This window comes from Macaca fascicularis, chromosome 13 (genome assembly GCF_037993035.2).
Source record: "Macaca fascicularis isolate 582-1 chromosome 13, T2T-MFA8v1.1".
In the NCBI taxonomy this organism is placed as follows: domain Eukaryota; kingdom Metazoa; phylum Chordata; class Mammalia; order Primates; family Cercopithecidae; genus Macaca; species Macaca fascicularis.
Window position 1 is genome coordinate 46159437 of NC_088387.1, and position 26890 is coordinate 46186326.

The 26890-nt window shown below is 36.9% G+C and overlaps 1 protein-coding gene across 11 annotated transcripts in view; it reads left to right on the forward strand.

The window, feature by feature from the left end:
• The first annotated feature begins 1176 nt into the window (after positions 1–1176).
• The window catches only part of GCFC2 (GC-rich sequence DNA-binding factor 2), a 50610-nt gene continuing 24896 nt past the window's right edge, over positions 1177–26890 (forward strand). For 4 of the 11 annotated variants that reach the window (XR_012421747.1, XR_012421748.1, XM_005575479.5 and 1 more), the window contains exons 1-11: positions 1177–1538; positions 5731–5859; positions 9615–9839; positions 10745–10842; positions 15719–15834; positions 17632–17818; positions 19941–20064; positions 21392–21473; positions 22019–22131; positions 22893–23092; positions 24140–24290. Coding sequence is in view for 3 of the 11 variants with exons in the window: in XM_005575479.5 (XP_005575536.3) it covers positions 1247–1538; positions 5731–5859; positions 9615–9839; positions 10745–10842; positions 15719–15834; positions 17632–17818; positions 19941–20064; positions 21392–21473; positions 22019–22131; positions 22893–23092; positions 24140–24290 (1717 nt within the window). In the remaining 8 variants the exon portion in view is untranslated. Of the gene's footprint in view, positions 1539–5730; positions 5860–9614; positions 9840–10744; positions 10843–15718; positions 15835–17631; positions 17819–19940; positions 20065–21391; positions 21538–22018; positions 22132–22892; positions 23093–24139; positions 24291–26890 lie in introns of those variants that run through there. The other 7 variants (XR_012421753.1, XR_012421752.1, XR_012421754.1 and 4 more) reach the window with 4 other exon arrangements.

Consider the following 26890-nt stretch of genomic DNA (forward strand, 5'->3'; position numbering starts at 1 on the left):
GTCACATGTCATCAGGACTTCCTGAGGCTGTGTCACGGGCGTGTGTCATTAACCTTGGCAAAATAAACTTTCTAAATTAGTTGAGAACTGTCTCAAAATTTTGGAATTCACACTGTTAAGTTAGGTTAACGTTCCTCCACGAGGACTCAGATATAGAAGTACAGAGTCCTTCTAACACATATTTAGTTCTGTTTTCTGTACCTCACTTTTGTTTTTCCATCCATAAATCTTCCACTAGGTGGCTGGCTACGCTTAAAGCCTCTCTGAACCTAGTCTAGTTTAGGGGGCGTGTGATTTGCTTAATTAAACTCTGTTTAATTTGTTTACGGTTTTCATTTAACAAAGCTGAGAGTCTGGAGATTTAATCCCTTAAAATATCCACTTCTGTGAAGCCCTTAGAAAGCTTTGTTCTCTAAAGCAGAGGCAGAAACGTCGTTGAGCACGGAACCAACTGCAGCAAGATGAATTAAATGAACTGGATGAATTGCTCTAGATGTAGACAGTCAGAGGCACCCAAATAACAATAGGTTTTACCAAAACGATCAATCACTCAAAATTTATGGTGCAGGCTTCCTTTCTGTAGACAGAGCTTAATGAATATAGTACAAATTTGCCTCAGACAATAGCCTTTTTTTGTTTTTAGATACTTTCCTTAAGGGTGAAAGCATTTAACCAGGACTAACCAGGACTTCTCGTGAAGTTCTGTTGCCTGAGAGTAGTCGTTTGATTTTTGCTAGTCTGTATGCATTGTTTATGTACAGACTTTACTGTTTTTCTCTCAGAGGCGTCTCCTTCTACCCCGAGCCTCACACTACTGGGGTTTCGTTTGTTTTACATCTTGGTTGGAGGGGGCTCTTTCTCCGGAAAATAAAAGACAACGGATCTGGCTCCAGTCCAGGACGGAGAGCATAAAGCCTAATTCACAAGGAGAGCACGTGAGTTCTGCTCTCCGTGGGACTCAGCCCAGAGAGGCCGTGGAAATCTCTAGATGTCAGTCCACGCAACCTAAATTGGCAAAAGGAACGCTTTGCCTCTACAGACCCAGACCCCAGAACAGAATTCGGCCAACCACAGCCAAGAAGGCAAATCACGCAGGCGCAGACAGAGAAGCGGGTAGTAGAAGGCTGGCGGACGGGCGCGCGCACTCGGCAACCAGGAGAGGCGGGCGCGCGCGCTGGGGGCGGGCACTGAAGCTCTGGCTTGGGGTTCACCGGGTCATAGGGCTCCGGGCCCTTGGGTCTCGGCCATGGCTCACAGGCCGAAAAGGACTTTTCGGCAGCGCGCTGCCAATTCCAGCGACAGCGATGGCGCCGAGGAGTCGCCTGCTGAGCCTGGGGTGCCGAGAGAAGTTGCGGCCCCAGGTTCTGCGGAGGAAGGGCCGCCCTCTGGAGGAGGCCGCGCGCGGGTGGCAGGACGGCCTCACCGGGTTCGGGGCCCTCGTGGCCGGGGCCGGGTCTGGGCGAGCTCCCGGCGCGCCAAGGAAGCGGCTCCCCGCGCGGACGAACCCCCGCGTCAGGGTGACGCGGGGAAGAAAGGAGGTGACGGCACAGGGCGGGAAGGGGCCGCGGGGTCTCTGGATCTTTCTCCGGGGGTTCTGTAACTTGCTGCCGATCATCAGCCGTGCTAAGTCCAAGTCCTGAAGGTAGTGAGCGAGAAAACAGCTCGAGCACTCGCCCGCTGCCTGCATCTACCTTTTGGACTCCTTGGGGGAGATAAAACAATCCTGTACAGTTGGGAGGCTCTTCGTTTTCACCATCAGATGACTCCACCAGTTATAACTAACACAAGGTTTATGAAGAACCTAAATTGTCACAACAGAATTCAATAATTTCAAATACTATTAAGTAGGCAGAAGTTATATGTACCTTTTAGACACTTGCCCAACTTATCTTTCTTGAAAACATTTAGCCAGAATAATACAAGAATCTAGGTTTTGGAACATTCCCCTTTGCTTGTTTTCTTTTTTCACCAGTTATTTGCAACAACTATTAAAAATAATATATACAACACAAAGAAGCATGATAGAGATTCATGTCACTGTAGATTGTACCAGTAATGGTGTTAAATATAGTGTCATTTTGAAGTACCTTTGAGTTCTTAAATACAGATGTAAGGCAGCATAAAGTTGTTTACATAAAATGTGCTGCTCTGAGTTTGAATTGTAGCTTAATGAGGAATACGGTTTTTGGTTAGTCTTGAGATCCAAAATCTTCCTACTATTTTTTATTCTCATTAAAGTGATTTTTATTAATTTATTGAGAAGTAAAAATTGTATATACTTATGGCATACAACATGATGTTTGAAATGTGTCTACAGTGACTAAATGGAGCTAATTAACATTTGCATTGCCTTAGGTACTTACTTTTTTTGTGATGAGAACACTTAATATCTACTCTCAGTAATTTTCAAATATGCAATGCGTTGTTGTTAACTTTAGTCACCGTGTTGTAAAATAGAATTCGTCTTGTCTAATTAAAATGTTGTGCCCTTTGACCAGTATCTCCCCAACTACTCTCAATCCCAGTCCCTGCTAACCACTGCTGGACTCTCTGCTTCTGTGACTTCTGATTTCCACTTTTTTAGATTACATATGCGAGGTCATGTGGTGTTTGTCTCTCTCTGCCTGTCTTATTTTAGGTAACATAATGTCCTCCAGGTTTGTGATCTTCGTGATTTCTTGGTCTTTCTTGTGACCTTCTATTTGTCTAAAGTTTTCATGACCTTTTATATTTGTTTTCTGGTGAAACTTTGTAGATGAACGTTGAAGTAAGGAGTTGCTTTTTCTCTTGCCTTCTAGAATAGTGTTTCTCAAACTTTTAGGGATTTGGACCTCCTTTAGACTGTTAGAAATGATTAAGGATTCCAAAGAGCTTTTGCTTCAGTAGGTTATACCTATCAGTATTTACCATACTAAAAATAAAATTTATTAATTCACTTAAAAAATCTATTACATGTAAGGATAAGTAAGATTTTTGTGAAAAATATTGCACAAAAAAAGAAAGAGTAGCATTGTTTTCAATTTGCAGATCTCTTTAATGTCTGGCAAAATATTAATAGAAGACAGCTGAATTCTCATAGCTGTTTCTGCTTTTAATCTGTTGTTCTCTTTTGGTTTGGTTGAAGTATTTGAAGAAAATATAGCCTCTGACAGATACATGGTTAAGACGAGTACTTAATAACCTTTTTAGATCATTGAGAGTGTTATGCTTTAGTATAACAAAGCTCAACAAGTAATAAACTAACCCTTCTTAAAAGTTAGTTGTGGGCAGGGCGCAGTGGCTCACATCTGTAAGCCCAGCACTTTGGGAGGCCGAGGCAGGCATATCAAGAGATCAGGAGTTCGAGCCCAGCCTGGCCAACATGGCGAAACCCCATCTCTACTAAAAATACAAAAATTAGCTGGGCATGGTGGTGGGTGCCTGTAATCCCAGCTACTCGGGAGGCTGAGGCAGGAGAATCGCTTGAAACCGGGAGGCTGAGGTTGCAGTGAGCTGAGATTATGCCACTGCACTCTAGCCTGGGTGACAGAGTGAGACTCTATCTCAAAAAAAAAAAAAAAAAAAGTTGCCAAATGGAATCTTAAACCATATGATTAAATTAAATTTGGGGTGCTCTTACATTAAAACTCTGTTCTGTTTTATACTTTGGATCTTTTACTCATGAACGATTGGTAACATCTTGCGTTATTTGGAAAGTATTCTTTAGATGAGTTTGCGGGTCTTACAAATGTTGGAGCATTTTATAGTACAATACCAAAAAAACTCAGTTAGTATTACCACTAATTAATCAGTCTAAGCATTGGAAAGCCGTTAGGTTCACAGTAGAGAATATACGTTTTCCAAAATCTCAATTTTCACTTGAAATCTCTCATTTTGGAAGTGATAGGCAAAACTGGGCTCAAGTTTGAGAAAATGTTTGTCAGATAGCCATGTCTGAATAACCAGTTTGTTAGTCATTCAGGTAAAATGGTGATGCTTCTTAAAAACAATGTCTAGTTCAGCTTGCAACTCAGTCACACAAATGCTTTTCCTTAAGGCAGCCATTGCATTTCAAGATGCAGCAAAAGTGTCTTATGAATACTTTGATTTTGTCACAAAGAAAATTAAACGTGTGTACTCGAGGGTCAAAATTTAATAAAATAACAATTTTTTAATTACTTCATTAAGAGCAACTGGCTTTTTTCTGCCAATGTGAGGTAGTGAAAAATACCATAACCGCTACTACAAATTGATTCATTCATGCTGAGGATCTAGCAGTTTTACCCACCACTGCCTTTACTTCATAATATAGATGTCAACATGGTAAAAAGAACAAATAACATGTTATTATTGTGATGAAAGTAGGTTTGATTTCATAGACTCTGAAAGAGTCTCAAGGACCTCCAGGGATTGATAAACCATGCTTTGAGACCCACTGCTTTGGTGTTAATCCACTTTGGAAACAGGTATGGGTTGTCATAAATGGCAATATCTAAGAAAGCTGTGAGCTGCAGCTATTTTTTTTAAGTGTTTTAAGTTTTGATTTTACTCCAGCCTTTTTTTGAACTGTATGTAGGTCTTTTAACTAAGGTAGAAAATTAAAAGTAATGAGTACTGTGTAATCTTATGTTTTAAGGTTACTCATAAAGATTGCAAATTTATTGTGGATTAACAAACCCTTTCTTGTCAGTAATGTCAAGAATTCTTTTATTTTGTTCATTTAATTTTCACAACACCCCTGTGGGTTTTATCTTGGTGTTATCTTTGTTTAACAGATTAATTGAATTTAACAGACTATTTGACTTTCCAAATCATGCATTGAAAAGAAAGACCCATGGTTTAGTTTTTTTTTTTTTTTTTTTTTTTTTTGAGACGGAGTCTTGCTCTGTGCCCTAGGCTGGAGTGCAGTGGCGCGATCTCAGCTCACTGCAAGCTCCGCCCCGCCGGGTTCACGCCATTCTCCTGCCTCAGCCTCCTGAGTAGCTGGGCCTACAGGCGCACGCCACCTCGCCCGGCTAATTTTCTTGTATTTTTCGTAGAGACGGGGTTTCACCGTGTTAGTCAGGATGGTCTCGATCTCCTGACCTCGTGATCCGCCCGCCTCGGCCTCCCAAAGTGCTGGGATTACAGGCTTGAGCCACCGCACCTGGCCATGGTTTAGTTTTGACCAAAGTGCTCCTTACAGTATTTCTTGCCACCAGCCACTGAAATATGGCATACTATAAAGAGAGCCTAAATTCTGAAGTTGGATGGGATTAGATTGAAAGCCCTGCTTCTCCATTTCCTGAGTTGGTGTTCTCTATCCTCCCAATCCTTAATGAACTCATCAGAAATAGTATTTACTTTATAGAATTACAAGTATTAAATAAGTCATGTAAAACAGCTTTCAATGTGCCCAGTACATAGTATACATTAAATATTTTTCTTTTCTACTTACTCACAATCATTACTTTTCTAAATATTCAGTTTTGTCTCTTTTTTTTCTCTAATGCCTCCTTCCCTCTTCTCATTGCATCCTTTTGGAAATATATTACTAGATGCCTAGTTAATACAAATAGGGTCTTTGTACACTTAGTAGATCATTCAGTTGCTTAAGAAAGACAAAGTTGGAGGAAGAACAATATGTCTACCTTAATATGTGGAGTAGGATTAAAACACCATATTATACATATGCCATGTGTTGTTCAGAATTTCAATTATTAATTACATTATTTTGACTCTTTTTTGTTATTTTTTTTAATGTCCTGTTAGAATCCAGAGTCCTTGATGTGTCCACAGATGAAGAGGATGAAATACATCACTCCTCAGAAAGTAAGGATGATCAGGGTTTGTCTTCTGACAGCTCTAGCTCTCTTGGAGAAAAAGAACTTTCATCAACAGGTTAGTAATTTGTATGATTTTGGTTAAGAATTTTATTTTTAATATAGTATTTTTGATATAGTTATTAATAACATATTAAAAACTCTGGTGACGTATGGGGCAAGTAGGTCATTAAGGATGATTGTCAGAGTGCCAAAATTGACTGCTCATTTTTATTACATTTTAACATGCACAGGTCAGACAGCTTATAAGTAGCAGGGCTAGGATTCAAACCCAGTCTGTTCTAGAGCCTGTATTCTTCTTAACCACTGTGCTATGCTGGGTGAATGATACTGATACCTAAAGGATGGTAAGAATTTCTCAGGGAGGATGTTTCAGGTATAGGATGTAGCATATCTGAAACTCTAGGGAAGGTATGTGATATGTGCAAGAAGCTAAAAATAGCTCTGTTTGGCTGAAAGTATTTGGGAATTTAAGGAAAAGAAGAAAACAGGAAGGACAAGTTGGAGTCAGATGATATAGGGCTTAGAGAACCACTGAAAATTTGATACAGGTGACATGAATGTTTTTGTGTCTTAGATCAGTCTAGTTCAGGGGTGGCAAATCTGGCCCACTACCTATTTTTGTAAACAAGGTTTTAGTAAAACACAATCACAGTCTTTCAGCTACTCATTATTTGTGTGTGCTTTTGCACTGCAGTAGCAAAGTTGAGAAGTTTCGTCAAAGACCCTATGGCCCACAGAGTCAAAAATATTTATCTGGCGTCTTACAGAGGTTTATAACTTGTTTTGTGCTGTGGAGTCCTTTTTCAGTCTAGAGAAGCTTAAGATCCCTTCTGAGAAAATAAAATAAAATACATAGCTTTGTAAAGGAAACACATTTTAGTGAAATAAAATTATTAAAATATATTTTATAACGCTTGTAATATAGTAATAAGTGCTTCTTTATTAGCCTATTAAATAACAACAACCAGTAGCTCTGTAACCTTGTAATTTTGTTTTTTCTCCATGTACGCAAGGTACAGAAATACTAAGTGATTAAGCTAATATGAAGAACTGAAATCTAGTAAACGGTTAAAGCCTTGTCTAGATTCTAGATACAGTGCTATTCAGTAGAATTTTCTGTGGTTTGGATAAATTTTCTGTCTTCACTGTCCATATGGTAGCCACTGGTCACAAGTGGCTATTGAGCTCTTGAAATGTGGCTATAGTGAGACTGATAAATTGAATTTTTAGTTGTATTTGAATAGTCACATGGGGCTAGTGGCTACTGTACCAAACAATGCTACTATAAAAGATGGTGGATTAGACCAGTTGTGATGGCTCACATCTGGAATCCCAGCACTTTGGGAGGCCTAGGCGGCTGGATCACATGAGGTCGGGAGTTCGAGACCAGCCTGGCCAAAATGGCGAAACCCTATCTCTACTAAAAATATAAAAATTAGCCGGGCATCGTGGCACACACCTGTAATTCAAGGGGCTGAGGCAAAAGAATTGCTTAAACCTGGGAGGCAGAGGTTGCAGTGAGCAGAGATCACGCCAGTGCACTCCAGCCCAGGCGACAGAGCAAGACTCCATCTCAAAAACAAACAAAAGAAGATGGTGGATTAAACAGCATAAGGCAGTGGTTGTGAAGTGTTGGCAGCACTGCCCCCACCTAAGGAGAGAGGGCAGTGTTTGAAAATGTATGGGATTATTTAAATGATTACAGTGGTTGAGTTGTTGCTGGCACGTTGTGCCCTACAGGCAAGGATTGATAAATGTCTTACAGGAGTGCAGAACAGTTCAGCAGGGTGAATTGCCCCTCCCCCACTGATTAAAAATTGAAAACTTGTCCTGTGAGGAACACCTGAAAGTTCGAAGGACTTACTGGCTGGAGAAGAAAAGATGGAGGAATGTGTTCCTTTTAAGGGCTGGCATGTGGAAGAAAAGCATTTATTTGTGTTTGGAAGGAATATCTGCCTCGAAATAGTCCCTCTAGCAGAGGCTGCTTGTTATTAATAGAAGATGATAATTTACCTCTCAGCCCTAGATGATTGTATATCAGATAGGATGATGTATATGAAGAATTATTCATAAGTTATAAATTTGTAAAAACATGATGTGTTTATTATTGAACAATATGCTGACATTATTGATTCATCCCTTGTCTGCTCAGCATCTGCTGTGTGAGAACCCTTGAACTAGGTATTGAATATGCAGAAACAGGACAGATGCAATACTCTTCCTTGAACTTTTACTTCTTTATTTTCACTTGAGCGGTTACCTTTATGTAGCACTAATATCTTACTACTGTGTCCCATTGCTTGTGACTTACTAATTAAACCCTATCAAGTCATCTGCAGGAAAATCACTTCCAAAATAAGAATTTCTGTGTCCATATTCATACACTTGAGTATTTGAACCTAATTGTCTTATCTTAACCCTGCCTGCACATTAAAATCCTCTAGGGAGCTATAAAAACATACTTTGCTCAGCTCTGCCTCAGATCAACATCTAAATTGCTGGTATAGAGGCCTGGGTATGTCAAGCTTCTCAGGTGACTGTGATGTGTAGCCAGGGTTGAGAATTGCTACTATAACCTGCTGTGATGGTTTTGAATCTTAAATGCTTTGGGAGGAGGAAGAGACACCTGACCTTCATCATGTCCCTGACAGTGGTCTATAAATAAATACTAATCTATAAAAAAGCAAATAACCTGATTTTATATTACTTGTTTTTGATGAATATTTATTGACTTCTAGTGATTACTTTATTGCTTCATGATTTACTCAAGGACTTTTAATTTTCCCTAGGGCTGATGTCAAGCATATTGGTCTGTGATATATCTCTTTTTGTTTGTTTGTATCTAACATTGGAGCTTTTGCACATCTCCAAGTACATGACATTTTTCTGTTTATTTCTCAAAGAATTTGGGTCAACTTTTGGGAAAGTTTAGAAAATTTCACTTGAGCCTCAGTAGCTTGGCATCTTTTTAGTAGTTTGAAATGCTTAAAATGGTGAAAATTTCTCTTGCCATTTCTTTACTGTAGTATTGTTCTTAAGAAACCATTTTTTCCTGAATGAAGATAAATTTCACCTTAGATCATGCATGAAGAAACTTGTTTTAAATTGGAAGAGTTTATGCTAATGATGTTTATGCTGTACAATATGAAGAAAAAAATAAGGCTCTCTTAAGAGTTGTTGTCATTTAAAATTTTTCACCTGGTAAATGAACCTGATTATTTTCTTTACACTTCTTAATGTCTCATGTTTATTCACGTGCGGCTCACTATAGAACCGCAGGCTAATTTGGCTTTGCTCTGTTACTGTTTATAGTATGTTTCTGATTTCTTGTAAGTGTGGGTAGGAGGGAAGGAGGACATCGTAGTGTAGTATCTCTCTTACTTGGTAAGTCAGACTGGTCTGTCATTGATCCTTCTAACTTCTGTAGCTCTCACTGATTGGGGAACACCACACTCAGCCCCCCCACATCCCTGTGCTGACAGTCTCAGAGCTTCCAGAAATGAGAAATAGCCACCCCTCAACAAAGTGAGCAGTACCTGATGAGTAAGAGAGTTAAAAGATAAAATGAAGTGGTTTCTGTATATTTTCTGATACTTCTAGATTTGGTTGATTTTTCTAAATTATATTTAATCTCTATTAAGTTTTCTTCCTTTGCTGATACAGACTTTGAGCCATTTATTAAAGTCACATTCATATATCAAAATAGCAAATAATTTAGGAAAATGGTGCTTTTTTCTTTTTCTTAAATGTGAGAAATATTTACTTACATTGGTCTCTGGTTTTTAGTGTCCTCCTCTTTGTTTCCTTCAGTTAAGATCCCAGATGCAGCTTTTATTCAGGCAGCCCGCAGAAAACGTGAATTGGCCAGAGCGCAAGATGACTATATTTCTTTGGATGTAGAACATACCTCTACCGTCTCTGGTATGAAGAGAGAGAGTGAAGATGACCCTGAGAGTGAGCCTGATGACCATGAAAAGAGAATACCATTTACCCTAAAACCTCAAACATTTAGACAAAGGATGGCTGAGGAATCAAGTATGTGTATACCAATATATGAAGATCAGGATATTTTTCATTAGAATATAATATTATGAGAAAATCTCCATAAAAATGTAATGTGCTGTCTCACATTGTAGAGTGTTGATAACGGTTTTTAACATTGATTTGGTCCATGATATTATGACCTCTAAAAGATGTATCTGTATCGAAATGTTATTATCAAGGAGTATATGTAATAATGTTTATTAATATCTGACCCCCCTTGATCTTTTTTAACAGGTTAAAAAAATATGCGGTATCTTATTTTTAAAACATTGAAAACAATTGTCACCTTTATAAATGTATTTTTTCAACATGGAAGCATCTACAGAGATTTTCGATGTCATGTATTAAAATGTTCCCTGCTGTAATAAAAAATTTCATCTACCCACAATGCTAAGCCTTAAAGGACTGTTTTCACATTTCTCATTTATAATATATGCATTTTACCAAGGTTTTTGTAACTTTTTTTTTTTTTGGAAAAAGACTCAGTTCCTTACAACTTACTTTTAAATGTTTAGATTCTTAGGTAGTAATTGAGAGATGTTTGATAAGAAAAACCAAACATTTCATTCTTTCTCAGTTTTTTTACTGAGAAGTATGTAGGGCTGTAGTGTTTTGAGTGGGAGAGTATGGTAAGAGTGCAGGTTCTGGAGTCAGATCCCAGGATCCAACTTCCAGCTTCGTCATAGTCTTCAGACAGCTATTTAACTTCCCAATATCTGTGTTTCCTCACTTGTGAATGAGGCCAATAATAGTGCCTTCTTCCCAGAATTATTGTGAAGAATAAATAACACGTAAAGTCGTGCTAAGCCTGTGTAGAATAAGCTCAAAAAATGTTAGCTGCTGCAATTAAAATGGAAAAATATTAAATGTTTACATGTGAACTTTTTTCCCCCTAGTAAGTAGAAATGAAGAAACAAGTGAAGAAAGTCAGGAAGATGAAAAACAGGATATTTGGGAACGACAACAAATGAGAAAAGCAGTTAAAATCATAGAGGTAATCATTCTTTATACTATGTGTAGTAGATTCCTGTGGTTGCTATAACAAATTACCACAAACTTGGTGACTCAAAAGAACAGACATTTATTTGTCACAGGGCGGAGGCCAGAATCTGAAGTCAAGGTGTTGGTAGCACCTTGCTTCCTCCAAAGGCCCTGGGGGATTGTGGGGAGCAGATAATTCTTCCTTGCCTCTTCCAACTTCTGGTCATTCCAGGTATTTCTTGGCTTGTGACTACATAACTCCTGTCTCTGCCTCTGTCTTCACATGGCTTTTTCCATGTCTCTGCTGTGTGTTTTTCTCATAGGGATACTTGTCATTGGATTTAGGGCCCACTCAGATAATCCAAGATCCTTCACTTAATTACAACCACAAAGACTCTTTTTCCAAATAAGGTCATATTTGCACTTTCCAGGGATTAAGTCATGGATGTATCTTTTGGGAGGCCTCCATTCAACCCACTACACTGTGCATATTATCTTATTTTTCCACTAGATTATAAATACCTTGAGGGTACTATTTTTTTAATAATTAATTTTATAATAATTGACAGTTTATGTTGGACAGGTGCTTAAAAGTAAAGTTTAGACCTCAAACTTTACTTTTAGACACCTGTTCTGTATAATATAAATATATCCAATTTTCTCTTTGGAAACTTTTTTTCACTTCACAATATAACAGACATCTCACTGCAATGGTATATCTACTTCTACTACATCTTAATGATTTCATAGCAATTTAGTGAATAGATGTATTATCATTTATATATTAAATCTCATTATGTGATTTCTCAGATAATTTTTTATTATAGTGAACCCTGTGGTAAATATTATACACAAATACATTATACCTATATTATGATACATAACTGTTACATTTCTGCATACACAAATATAGCTTTGTGTTTTATTTAATTTTTAAAAAGATGTAAACAAAGTAAATATCCAGTAATAGGGGTCTTCATGCAATACAGTAGGGTGGGACACTATGAAGCGCTAAAAATTATATTAGAAACCAAAGCCCAAGAGGCTGAGTCAGGTGGATCACTTGAGTCCAGGAGTTCAAGACTAGCCTGGGCAACATGACAAAACCCTACTGCTACAAAAAATACAAAAATTAGCCAAGCATGGTGGCACACACCTGTAGTCCTAGCTACTTGGGGGCTGAGGTGGGAGGACTGCTTGAGCCCAGGAGGTCAAAGCTGCAGTGAGCCAAGATCGCGCTACTGCACTTCAGCCTGGGTGACAGAGTGAGACCCTGTCTCATTTAAGACTAAAAACAACAACAACACTGAAGCCCAGATTTGTCCAGGCATAGTGGCTCACACCGCTTATTCCGGCATTCTGGAAGGCCAAGGAGGGAGGATCACTTCAGCCCAGTAGTTTGAGACCAGTCTGAACAATACAGTGAGACCTGAGCTCTACTAAAAACAAATAAAACTAGCCAGGCCTGGTGGGGCGTGCCTATAGTCCCAGCAACTTGGGAGGCTGAGCTGGGAGGATCACTTGAGCCCAGGAGTTCTGGGTGCAGTGAGCTATGATCACACCACTGTACTCCAGCCTGGGCAACAGAGTGAGACCCTGTCACTAAAAATGAATGAATGAATGTAAAGTTTAAGCAAGTAGTAAGCTTTGAAACCTAACAAATGTACTGTACTTGGGGTTAAAAGTCCTAGATTTGGGTTCTGGGTCTGCTGCTAGAATATAGCTCTATGAGGTCAAGAATTGCAATCATAGTATACATCAGAGGTTCCCAAACTTTCTCATTCATGGAGCCATTAGTGTCTTGGTAATTTTATCATGATACTCGTAAGCCAAAAGAAGTACCAAACAATTCTATTTATTAAGTAGTTCAAAGAATTTTATACAATTTGTGTCCTAAGAACTAACCATTTGGAAAAAAATAATACAGATAATTTGAAGGCAGAACATTTTTATTTTATTTTTAAATAACCAAAATTCCTTACTAATGAGATATGTGTTCCTGTTAGGCATTGCATGACTTTTCAAACCTTGGAATCAGATTGGACACTGTCACTCATTTCCATGTTGATCTTCACACAATGCTTGTTTTTATCATAGCATCGTCCCAAAACCCAGCCCCACAAATATGACTTCATCAAAAGGAATGGAACCCATTCTCTTTTTTTTTTTTTTTTTTTTTTTTAATGAGATAGTTTCGCCTTGTCACCCAGGCTGGAGTGCAGTGGCATGATCTTGGCTCACTGCAACCTCCGCTTCCCAGGTTCAAGCAATTCTCGTGCCTCAGCCTCCTGAGTAGCTGGGACTATAGGTACACACCACCACGCCTGACTGATTTTTTTGTATTTTAGTAGAGATGGGATTTCATCATGTTGCCCAGGCTGGTCTCAAACTCCTGAGCTCAGGCAGTCTGCTCACCTCAACCTCCCAAAGTGCTAGGATTACAGGCATGAGCCACCATGTCTGGCCATATGGAACACATTCTAATGTAACTGTGAACTAAAAGCTAGTAGTCCAACAGATGTTGAGTATTACGGTTTTTCACTAAAAAATTTAAAATGTCTCACTACACCCTTTTAAATTTGCTAGGATGCCTTTGCACACAGTTTGGGAACCACAATATGCATACAATTTTGAATTCTGATTTCCTTGCTTGACATACTATAAATTACCTTCTCTTGTTTGCACATTGTTATAATAACTGATTTTATAGCTACATAGTATTCACTGGAGTCACTGAATCATAATCTTCTTAACCATTCTTCATTTTGGACAATTTAGGTTCTTTGCAATCTGGTTTTTTTTTTATTAACAAATAAGAATCAGTGAATATTTAATTATTTTTCCTCCTCTTCTTTCTTTTGTTCAGATGTGTGTTTTTGAACTATTCCTTTGTAATAATTACCAAGAACTGTATTACTAATCAAGAGATGAATGTTTTTATGGCACTTAGTGTATTTTTCTCTATTGCCTTCTAAAGAAAACTTAGCTCAATCTGTAATGTCACCAATATCATGGGAATATTTTACTATAATCTTGCCCTCTTCAGGTGCAAGTATAGTTGGTGAAAATGGAATCTCACACTTATTTGATTTGCATTTTTATTGCTAATGTGAGTACATTTACTGATTCCTTTATTGAAAAGCTACCATTGGCCACCGTATTAGTTTCCTGTGCCTCCTGTAACAAATTACTGCAGACTTGGTGGCTTAAAACAATAGAAGTTTATTCTCTCTCAGATCTGGAGGCCAGAAGTCCAAAATCAAAATGTCAGTAGAACATCCCCCCTTTCCAGAAACTCTTAGAAGAGAATCCATTCCTTGACTCTTCTAGTTTCTGGTGGCTGTTGGCATGCCTTGGCTTGTGGCCTCATCTCTCTTTGTTCAGTCTTCACATTTGCTTCTTCTCTTGTGTCCCAAAATTCCCTGTCTCTTAGGATGGAACATATAATTGTATTCAGGCTCCATTGGGATAATCCAGCATATGCACCTCATCTCAAAGTCTTAATTACATCTTTTGCCATATAATGAACATGAACATGAATGTGAACATGTTTTCATGGGGTCACCATTAGCCTGCTACGGCCACTTACAACGTTGTACAACCTTTGCAGGAAGGAAGACAACTAAACAAAACAATTATAGTGAAATCCTACAGGTTCTGTGACAGAACTCTGTGCAGGGTCCTGAGGTGGCACAAAGGAGCAAGTGGGTGGTCAAGTTTTATAGGAGGGAAGGTAAATGAGTAAGTTTGATAAAGCCTTCACGGAACTGGTGATATTTGAATGGGTCATTGACTGCAAAATATCAAGAGTGTTTGGAGATTTTGTAGGTATGCGCAGAGCTGGATGGGAGGCTTTGTGAGAATTGAAATGACAAAAGATGATGCTTCATGGAAAATATAAAAAGAATAGCTAAGCCAGTGAAATTGGCTAAATGTCTGGTCAATTTTCTTCATGTGTCTTTGTGTAAAATAGAGGTTCTTCAGTATCTTTTGAATATTCCAAGGGTGGAGGAGCTGCAATTAGACAGGGGACGCTAATATGAAATATACCATTTTATAAGATATATGTTAGCAGTGCATTTCTTTACAAGGAACAGAAAACCCAAATAAGAATTTCTTGGCCGGGCTCGTTGGCTCACGCCTGTAATCCCAGCACTTTGTGGGAGGCCGAGGCAGGCAGATCACGAGGTCAGGAGATCGAGACCATCCTGGCTAACATGGTGAAACCCTGTCTCTACTAAAAGTACAAAAAATTAGCCAAGCGTAGTGGTGGGCGCCTGTAGTCCCAGTCCCAGCTACTTGAGAGGCTGAGGCAGGAGAATGGCATGAACCCGGGAGGCGGAGCTTGCAGTGAGCTGAGATCGCGCCACTGCACTCCAGCCTGGGTGACAGAGCGAGACTCCGTCTCAAAAAAAAAACGAATGTCTTAAAGAAAAGTAAAAACTTTACCTACACATCCTCCAGCAGACTTCCATCTACTTTTCATTGACTAGAATGGAGTTGGAGTTAAATAGGTACTTCTATCACGGAAATAGGTGTTAGGTCAGCCAGACAGGTCTGTCTGCTCCGCAAGTTAATATTCATGAAGGATTGTTGTTTCTTAAAAAACTGGGTGACTATCTGAGAGTACATTAGACCATAACCAAAATTAGCTTCAAAACTAAACTTTTTAAAAAATGTAATTTTTAGAATTTGCTTCTTAAATATGAATTTAAACTTCTAAATTTTAAAACTGAATTTAAAAACATTTTATTGGGACCATGAAAAATTACAAAGACATGGAATTTTTTAGCTTGAAGAGACCTTGGATCATCCAGTCCCTTTTCATGCTGTTAATGTTTCGAAGGTAAATGAAATGGTTTTGTAAAAATCTATTTTTATTTTTTTAGGAAAGAGACATAGATCTTTCCCGTGGCAGTGGATCTTCAAAAGTGAAGAAATTTGATACCTCCATTTCATTTACACCAGTAAATTTAGAAATTATAAAGAAGCAATTAAATACTAGGTGAGCAATACTTATTTTGAAATTTACTTTTGTCCTAGATATTTAATACTAGAGATATAGCACTGTATTCTTTTAGATATATTAAGTACTGATATTAAACAAACTTATAGGGGAAAAAAAGGATCTCCTGTGTTATCGTACTAACACAATTGATTTCATTTTTGTATACAGTAGTCCCCCCATATCTGCATTTTTGCCTTCTATGGTTTCAGTTATCAGTAGTGAAACCATAGTCCAAAAATATTGAATGGAAAATTCCAGAAATAAACAGTTCATATGTTTTAAATTACATGCTGTTCTAAGTAGTGTGATGACATCTCGAGCTGCCCTGCTTCATCCTGCCCAGGATGAGAATCATCCTTTTGTCCAGCTTCTCTTTGCTCTGTAAGCCAGCAGCCTGTTAGTCACGTAGTAACCATCTCAGTTATCAGATCAACTATTGCAGTATCACAGTGCTTGTGTTCAGGTAACCCTTATTTTACTTAATAATGGCCCCAGAGTGCAGGCGTACTGTATGTAATATATAAATTAAACTTTATCATAGTTACGTATGTATAGGGAAAAAACAGCATATATAGGCTTTGATATTATTTGCATTCACTGAGGGTCTTGGAACCTATCCCCATGATTAAGGGTTGACTACCATAATGTCTTTTTAGTCTTTGTAACATATTTTACATGGTTAAAATCAGTAAATACAAAATTCTACTTTTTTATTTAATATGGTTATAAGCATTTTTCTATATTACCAAATAGCCTTTAATTTTTTTAAAAAACTATCATGTTTGTCCATATAGTTGTTATATCATAATTTACTTTAATATTTCTCTGTTGGACATTTTGATCTAGAACAGGAGTCAGCAAGTGCCTTTTTGTGTAAAAGACTGGATAGTAAATATTTTAGGCTTTAAGGACTGGATGATTGCTGTTGTAACTGCTCAACTCTATATTACAGCATGAAAACAGCCATAGACAATATGTAAACATATAAGCATGGCTGCGTTCCAATAGAACTTTTTTTATAAAAACAAAGGGTGGGCTGGTAGTTTGCCAGCCCCCTAGAGTACAAAGATAACCTTGCATGAGGGATAAAAAAGAGGCAGCAGATCATTGATTTATTGTAGCATTTTATTTTGTCTGGATAACTTTATTATATTTTATTTTTTGTTAACTAGGCTTTTTATTTTAAAAAGACCATACACTCTCATTGTCAAAACGTAAAATAACCAGTGGAAAGGATATACAGAACAAAGTAAATTACCACCCTCCCTAGAGGAAACCATTGCTACCATTTTCTTATGTTTTCTTCCAGAGGTGGTCTATATGTATATCTTTACAAGCACATATATACTTACATATTCCCCTGTTTTTATACAAAAAAGGAAGCACATTATGTACCCTGCTCTGTACCTAGCTTTTTCTACATAATATTTACTTACAAGTTATAAGTAATGTAATATACTGCTATAGTCAGAAATATTCTACTTAACTAAAATATTTCATTAATAATGCCTACTATACATTATAATCTTGATTAATTTCTTAATTCTCACTGTCCTTTATATAAAGCAAAGAAAGATTCTGAAAGACAAATGCAAGAAAACTTGAAGAGAGAGTATTTGGCCTAAGCAGGTGCTAAAGGGTTTACTTTTATTGTGGTGTTCTTTGCTTATCTAGTCTGCATACCCAGATTTATATGATTGTCAGTTTCCTTGGTGGTCTTTGGAAATATTTGCATTAGATTCCTACTTTTGAAAAAGTTTGAAAAATAAACTAAGTTTTATTTTATTTATTTAGATTAACATTACTACAGGAAACTCACCGCTCACACCTGAGGGAGTATGAAAAATACGTACAAGATGTCAAAAGCTCAAAGAGTACCATCCAGAACCTAGAGAGTTCATCAAATCAAGCTCTAAATTGTAAATTCTATAAAAGCATGAAAATTTATGTGGAAAATTTAATTGACTGCCTTAATGAAAAGGTACATATCAATATTTATATCATTTCCTGCAGAAAACCCCTTATGCAATTAAGAAAAGTCTAAATCTCACAATTAGATACTTTTCTCTAGTATTTTTCCTACACATTTTTAAAATAAGATGATAGTAAGCATTCTCTTAATGTAGGATATTCAAGTTTTTTGCAGTTATTTTATTATAAGTAACATTGTATAAAATTTTGTATATAAATTTTTGTTACAATTTCATCTGTTTAAGGAAAATTCCTTGAAAATGAAGTCAAAGAAAATGAATTATTAAGTCTAAATATTTTTAAGGCCTGTGAAACATTACAAAATTGACCTCCAGAAAGATTGTGCCAGTTTTATTAGTTTACTAGATTAGGAATAAATGGATTTTGTTTTTACATATCGTATTTTGATCTCAAGCAAACTCTGGTTTTCTTCTTGTGAATTATTTGTTTCTTGTCTTTGCCCTGTTATCTTTGTGGTTATCAGTAGAGATTTTTTTCTTTTCTAGTTTTGTTAGAGTATGAACAATTCTTTATAGCTTAAAATTTTTTAATGCTTTATCCTGCTTGTTGTGAACTTACCAGTTTTGTCTTTTGAATTTGTTTGTAATGGTTTTTCTTTCAACTCTCAGATGTTTTGAGATTTTTGTTTTTAGTTTTTGATTTATGCATACTAAGTTCTTACATTAGGGTGGGCCTTCAGTTGTCCGTTTTTAAAAATAGATTAACCATTACAATAAATTATACTCTACTTTCCACATTATTTTTGTTATTTTTATTTTATTTATTTTTTTGAAGAGGGGGACAGAGTCTCGCTCTATCACCCAGGCTGGAGTGTAGTAGCACGATCTCAGCTCACTGCAACCTCTGCCTCCTAGGTTCAAGCGATTCTTGTGCCTCAGCCTCCTAAGTAGCTGGGACTACAGGCGTGCACCACCACACCCAGCTAATTTTTTGTATTTTTAATAGAAACAGGGTTTCGCCATGTTGCCCAAGCTGGTCTGGAACTCCTGAGCTCAGGCAATCTACCTGTCTCAGCCTCCCAAAGTGCTAGGATTATAGGCCTGAGCCACCGCCCTCAGCCCACATTATTTTTTGTTTATAATTAAAATGTTGCTAAACAATGGGATGCTTTGTCCCAATTGTTGTTTTAAGTTGGCTATCTTCTGCTATCACTTGGTAGTTACTTTCTGAAGTATTACAATGTAATTTTCTTTTTTCATTCCTCCTTGAAAAATTACACTGTTAAAATTTTGTCAGCCTGAGCATTAATATATTCATAGCAGCAGCTGTGGAGTATCAAAGGCGTAGGAGGAATTGTTGCTCCCCAAAATACGAGCGTTTCAAATTCAACTAGTCTCATTTCTGTATCACATCACAACTTTGTTACCTGTCTCTGGTTAGTTTTCCTCCATTCCCCAATTTTTCAAATTTTACCAGCTTTGAGTGCCCCCACCTACTTTCCACACCCTCAGCCTGTGAAAACATCTTTACCCTTCATTTTTTCCTATTCTTCTATCTCAGAAAAAAATCTTCTATCTCAAACTTTAATGCATGTTCCTGACTCCATCCCATTTGGTTTCTTTTTTTTTTTCTTTTTGAGACAGAGCCTTGCTCTGTTGCCGAGGCTGGAGTACAGTGGCGCAATCTCAGCTCACTGTAACCTCCACCTCCAGGGTTCAAGTGATTCTCCTGCCTCAGTCTCCTGAGTAGCTGGGATTGAAGGTGGGCACTGCTGCGCCTGGCTAATTTTTGTATTGTTAGTGGTAGACAAGGGGTTTCGCTATGTTGGCCAGGCTGGCCTTGAACTCCTGACCTCAGGTGATCTGCCCACCTCCCAAAGTGCTGGGATAACAGGCATGAACTACCACACCTGGCCCCCATTTAGTTTATATATCTCTGATAATTATAACAGTTCCAGGAGACAGTCAATTTTCTGATTTTTAATATTAAAAGTATTGACAGCTAGGTCTGTTGCACACAATGTTTTATACTTGAGATGTGATAGTATTGGGAATGTTTCTTTGAGAATTAAGCATAAAAATATGCTTATGTATCTTCTAAATATTACTTTTGTGTATATATATATTTCATTATCGATGACCTACAAAATATTACTTATATATGTATTTCAGATTATCAACATCCAAGAAATAGAATCATCCATGCATGCACTCCTTTTAAAACAAGCTATGACCTTTATGAAACGCAGGCAAGATGAATTAAAACATGAATCAACGTATTTACAACAGTTATCACGTTAGTGTTTTTCCTGTTCAATACAATTTATTATTCATTAAGCTAAATTATGTGAAGAATAAAAATATTTTTATTTTTATAAACATGTTTTTCATGTATTTTCCCACAAACCCTTTACCCACTAACTTCCAAAAACTCAAAGCATTTAGAAATAGGACTTAAGAATGTTTTAAATTAAGTCCAAGACTAAAAAATAAACATAACTTCCAATTATTTACTATTTCAGACAGAATATGTACATAGCCTTTTAGAGAATGTTTTGAGACAAGTTCACATAATTCTTTAGACTCTGTCAGAAATCTAACTTCATAGTTTCAAAGTCCTTTTACAGATTGGTTCTGGTGAGTTTCAATACAGATTTATCTTTAAGATTTCATTATACAAAATATGGATGCCTCCGTTTTTTTTTTTTTTTCACATTGATTTTGTACTTTCAGAGATATCTTCCTTTGATTAAGGTGCTATCAGGAGATAGTGAAAGACCGTAACCAAGTAGCTAGTAAATGCAAAGGCAAAGTGACTTTCAGTGAAACACACAACACTTAATGGATCGTAAATAATGGTATTACATATTAAAATAAGAAATAATGTGAATAGAATACAGTAGTGCCTCTAATCTGCAGTTTTGCTTTCCATAGTTTCAGTCAACAATGGTCCAAAAATGAATGAGTACAGTACAATAAGATATTTTGAGATAGAGATACCCAACATTCCTATAACATACATTATAGTATATTTTCATTGTTCTACTTTATTGCTATTGTTAGTCTCTTACTGTGCCTAATTTATGAATTAAACTTTATCATAAGTGTGTATATAGAGGAAAAAACAAATAGGGTTTGGTACTATATGCGGTTTCAGGCATCCACTGGGGTTCTTAGAATGTATCACCTGCAAATACATTCTAAGGGGATACATTCTAAGGGGGGGACTCCTGTATTGATAAAGCCAATATTTCTTGCATTTGGCTATGGAAAAAAACTGGTAAAAACTACTGGAAAAGAATACAAGGAAATGAAACTTTTTGGTAGAGCTTTGCTGCTGTTCTCAACAATAGCAACAGTACACCAGCCAAAGTACGTTTTTAGGTTAACATTTTCACCAGCCAAAATACATTTTTAGGCCAATGAACCTCATGCCTGTTAATATTGCAATAAAGAGTTAACACTGAAATTTCATTGCATAATTAATTGCAAAATTTAAGCACATTTGTGTATTTACTTATGCATATATGTTTATACATTCATGATGTTACCTTTATTTTCAAAGCATTTTACTTTTTTCTTTTGAGAATTTGTAGTATGAAGTCAATTTTATTTATTAACAGGCAAAGATGAGACGTCCACAAGTGGAAACTTAGCAGTAGATGAAAAAACTCAGTGGATTTTAGAAGAGATTGAATCTCGAAGGTACCTATATAAAGTGAAGATTTAAAGAAAGCATCATTGAGCAAGTACTTTTCACTACTTAAATGTAATTAACCACATGATGTCATTAGGTATACCTGATATACGTTATTAATTTGTGAAAATAAAAATAAAAGCAAAATTTAGTAAAACCATCCTTGACTGCTTTAAAGACAGATTGGTATATTTGGATCAGTTAAAAGGAATGGGTAAAATGACATTTATCAGGCTGGGAATTGCTTGTAAATAGAAACCGTTCCTAATTATAATTACCCCCTCTTCAGAATCTGGTTACCCCATGGGAATGTCCTAATTGGGAATATCTTACAAGAAAAAACAAAAAAACAAATGGAGAACCACCAATTCAAACTAATGAAACTAAAAATGTCAAAAATATTAATAAAATTGTGCACTGATAAATTTTTGACCATTTAAAATAAATGATAAAATTACTTATTTTCAGCAAGAGGTAAAAAAAAAATTTAAGCATTTATTTTCAGCAAGATCTATTTACTTTTTGTTTATTTTTGGTTTGTTGCAAAATATAGGACAAAAAGAAGACAAGCAAGGATGCTTTCTGGGAATTGTAACCATCAGGAAGGGACATCTAGTGATGATGAACTGCCTTCAGCAGAGATGATTGACTTCCAAAAAAGCCAAGGTTAGTTACCAAGTTTCTAATATATCATGGTTTGAGTTTTGAAATGGTGAGAAACGCTTTGCTGTGATTGCCCTTAATAAGTACGTAAGCTATATAAAACAGTTGGTTAAATTCAGAAAAAATGAAACACATTTTTCCTCTGTAAGACTCTCTTCCTACCTCTGAATAATGGAGTAAAATGAAGGAAGGAGCATTGTGAGTATTCTTCTATCTTCATAGTTTTTTCTCTTAGACTTTCTCCTATTACTAGTGAACATCTTCATTTCATTTCTTTACCACACATAGTTTCTAGATTGTCATTTTTAACTTAAAATATTTGAATTTGGTGAAACTTTTTAGCATGGTGAGAAGATAAGATGCGTATAGTTCAAAAATTCTGGGCTCTGGATTTAAATAAATTTGGGTTCTAAGGGAGATTTTATTCTGTGTAGTCTTAGACAAATGTCTTGTCCTTCCTAAATTTGATGTTGTTTTGTCTGTAAATAAGTAGACGATACCTATATGGTAGGGAAGATAGCTACGATGGTAAAATGAGATTAATGTATTTCTGCTGGCATATAGCAGGGGTATATATGGTAGCTTTTTTTAGTGTTGATATTATTACTGTGTTGCTAAAGTGATTTTTTTAATAAAAATTTATGTTAATATAAAAGGACGGAATTTTAGGTCAATTGATTACAGTCTGGCATGACCATGTTTTTAAGGAAGCATACTTAAAGTTCACAACTTAAAATGCATAAAGAGACTTATTTTGTTTACAGGTGACATTTTACAGAAACAGAAGAAAGTTTTTGAAGATGTGCATGATGATTTTTGTAACATCCAGAATATTTTGTTGAAGTTTCAGCAATGGCGAGAAAAGTTTCCTGACTCCTATTATGAAGCTTTCATTAGTTTGTGCATACCAAAGCTTTTAAATCCCCTAGTACGAGTTCAGTTGATTGACTGGAATCCTCTTAAGGTATTTATGCTTCACATGTGAAAATTTATCCTGATTACATTAGTATACTTAAATTATCTTACTATTATGTTAGCGATTAAATACCTTACCCTTAGAGTTGGAGCTGAAATTTAGAGCTTTGGAACAATAGTCAGAAAATGTGTGCTTTCAGCTACATTCTTCTTTTCTTGGCTCTCACTTGTCTTTTAGGCTGAGCATCATTAACATCAGTAAAGCGAACACATTTTTTTTTAGCTTCTTGTACATTAAATTTAAAATCCTCCCAGAAAGTATAAGGTACTGTTGGGTTTGGAGAAAGTAGATATAAAAGCCTTGTTTCAAGAATTCTTGAATTGGAGATGACATACTGGGAGGAGTTGCTTAGGGTTGCATTGAGGAGGTGGAATGCAAGCCTTTGAAGGGTTTATGGGATAAACAGGATGAATCAGAAAGGGAAAGGTGTTTCATAAAAGTATAAAGGGAGAAATATTACTTCAGGAGCTAGAAATTGCAGATATTTAGATCCTAAGTTAAGAAATATAAACTCTATTCAGTGAATTTGACTGACTAAAAGAAAAAAAAAAGAAATATGAACTTAGCAACTGTCTACTGTGTAATAGAACCTTTAACTAAATCATATACAAATTACATATTTATGCTTATGGGAATTGAAGGGGCCAGAAATAAACTTTGCTTGAAGTGGATGAATTTTTTAATAAACAAATTCCATGGCTATTTCAAGTGCCTAACAAATGTATATTTTGCTCCTAGCAGAGTACTTGCCACGTGGTAGGCTCTAAAGGCTCTGGCACACACTAGGTGGTTGTTGAGTGTTTGTTGTGTAATTGAATGCATGAAATGCGGCTTCTTGTTATGCTACTTAGACACCACATCTCAGTCATGCTGTCCTGCCATCCTGCTTAGCCTTGGTGGTCTAGTGTTAAAACAGGGAATTAGTCTCCTCTGATCCTTAGAAAAGCTCTGGTGATTATTGAAAAAACAAAAACTATTTTAAAATACACTAATGTTGAAGGATTTCTTTATAACTTTTATCGTTTTCTTTGTAAGTTGGATTCCACAGGTTTAAAAGAGATGCCATGGTTCAAATCTGTAGAAGAATTTATGGATAGCAGTGTAGAAGATTCAAAGAAGGAAAGTAGTTCAGATAAAAAAATCTTGTCTACAATCATCAACAAAACAATTATTCCCCGACTTACAGGTACTGCTTCGTAACCTTGATAAAATTAAATTATTTTCTGACAGAGTATATAAGGTTGTTAATTTCTGTTATATTCACAAAGTTTTTTCATAAGTTTTTAAACACAAGGAAATGTTATATGTAGTAAAACTCAAGAGCTGTCAAATGTAAGCTGGTTAAAAAATACGTGTTTGTACAGGGGGTTGGCTACCAAACTGCTAATACTCAGATTGATTCTAATCCTCATCTGATGTATCATTGGCAGTTCCAACAGTTGACCCTTCTTTCTTCCTGGAAACACTGTCTTTACTTGGCTTCCAAAATACCACACTCTTAGTTTCCTGCCCACCTCTCTGGTCTTTGCTGTCTGCTTGTCACCTCTTTGACTTCCAAGTGCTACAGTATCTCAGGATTCAGGTCACTTACCTTCTGTTTTCTATTTACCTTCAGTCACTCAGTATTTAAAATCAGTTTAGTGTTTGTGGCATTCCTGCTGCTTCTGTGACACTTCAGTCATTTTTTAGCATATTTCCATCCGTACTACATGTGTCCTTTTTTTCCCTTCTCTAATTATGTTTCTTACCCTTTCCTTTAAAAAACATTGCTTCATCTGGGAGTGGTGGCTCACACCTGTAATCCCGGCACTCTGTGAGGCCAAGGTGGGTGGATCACCTGAGGTCAAGAGTTCAAGACCAGCCTGGCCAACATGGTGAAACCTCGTCTGTACTAAAAATACAAAAAAATTAGCCAGGTGTGGTGGCAGGCACCTGTAATCCCAGATACTCAGGAGGTTGAGGCAGGAGAATTGCTTGAACCTGGGAGGTGGAGGTTGCAGTGAGGTGAGATCATGCCATTGCACTCCAGCCTAGGTGACAAGAGTGAAACTCCATCTCAAAAAAAAAAAAAAAAAAAAAATTGCTTCATTTCACTCACATTTGCCATTAGCAACTATGAGCACTTAACATTAATGCTTGTGCTTCAGACCTTAGCGTGAAGTCTTTTGTTTTATCTGTGTACTTGATAAGGATCCGTTTCACTATGTCACTGAGAGAGAAATTTGACAGCAAAGACTGCAAAACTCTTATTTAATTTTTTATGTGTTTTTGTTTTTGAGACAAGGTCTTCCTCTGTCACCCAGACTGGAGTACAGTGGCGCGAACATTGCTCACTGCAGTCTTGAATTCCTGGGGGCAAGTGATCCTCCTGCCTCAGCCTCCCAATTAGCTGGGACTCCAGGTGCATGCCACCACACCCAGCTAATTTTTAAAAGATTTTTTTAGTGACAAGGTCTTGCTGTGTTGCCCAGGCTAGTCTCAAACTCCTGGCCTCAAGAGACCCTTCCCCTCAGCTTCCCAAGGCACTGGGATTATAGGCATGAGTCACCATGCCCAGCCTAGAAGTTGGAAGCAATCAGCCTTATAATTGCTTCTTAGGCAACTTGATTATAAGATTTTGGCTGGGATGCAGTGGCTCATGCCTATAATCCCAGCACTTTGCAAGGCCGAGGCGGGAGGATCACTTGAACACAGGAGTTCCAGACCAGCCTGGGCAACATGGTGAAACCCCATCTCTATTTATAAATTTAAAATTTTTAAAAAGTAAAACATAAAAACTTTCAAGATTTTATTTCAGCGAAACTTATGGTGCATTTGTGGGGTGTATTAGAAAGTTACTATTTTTAACTAGCTCTACTAATGATAGAATGGATGTACCTAATTTAAGCACTCTGCTTCAAAAATCTAAATTCTAATGATGAAACAGTCCCACAAATAAGTAGCTTTGTGAGAAATTAACACTGACTGAGTCCCAATAGTGGTTGAATTCTACATATATTTCAAAGATAGCACTAACAGAATGTGCTAATGTATTGGTTGTCCAGCAAGAGAGAAAGAGAGGAATCAAGAATGGGTCCATGGGTTTTGGCCTGAGCAACTGGAAGGACAGAGGTGCCATTTCCTGAAAGGAAAAAGTCTGATAGGAGTAAGCTTAATGTGGGGAGCTGTTTTAGCAGCTCAGTTTGAGACTTGTTGAGTTTGAAGTATCTGTAATCTCAGTGGAAATGTCAAGTTCGTTGTTGAATACATGAGTCTTAAAGGAGGAGGTCCAGTTGGAAGGTGTAAGTTTGGAGTTTATCCACATGACATTTATTGATGGCATTTAATCTATAAAATTGACTTTGAATACCAAAACAGAAAAGAGAAGGTTAGTGACCTGAATCCTGAGATACTGTAGCACTTGGAAGTCAAAGAGATGACAAGCAGACAGCAAAGACCAGAGAGATGGGCAGGAAACTAAGAGTGTGGTATTTGGGAAGCCAAGAAAAGACAGTGTTTCTAGGAAGAAGGAAGGGTCAACTGTTGGAATTGTTGATGATAAGTCAGATGAGGACTACAATCAATCACTGGAGTTTGCTATGTGAATGTCATCTGTGATCTGCTAAGAGTGCATTAGGTAGACTGATAAAAGATAAGGCCTAATTTAAGGGAAATCAAAAACAAGTAGGAAGAGAGAAACTGGAGATAGAAGTTTAGATAATACTTTGAGGAATTTTGTCATAAAAGATAGGAAGGAAATGGAACAATACTAGAGGAGGGGAAGTAGGGCTAAGGGGGATTTTTTGT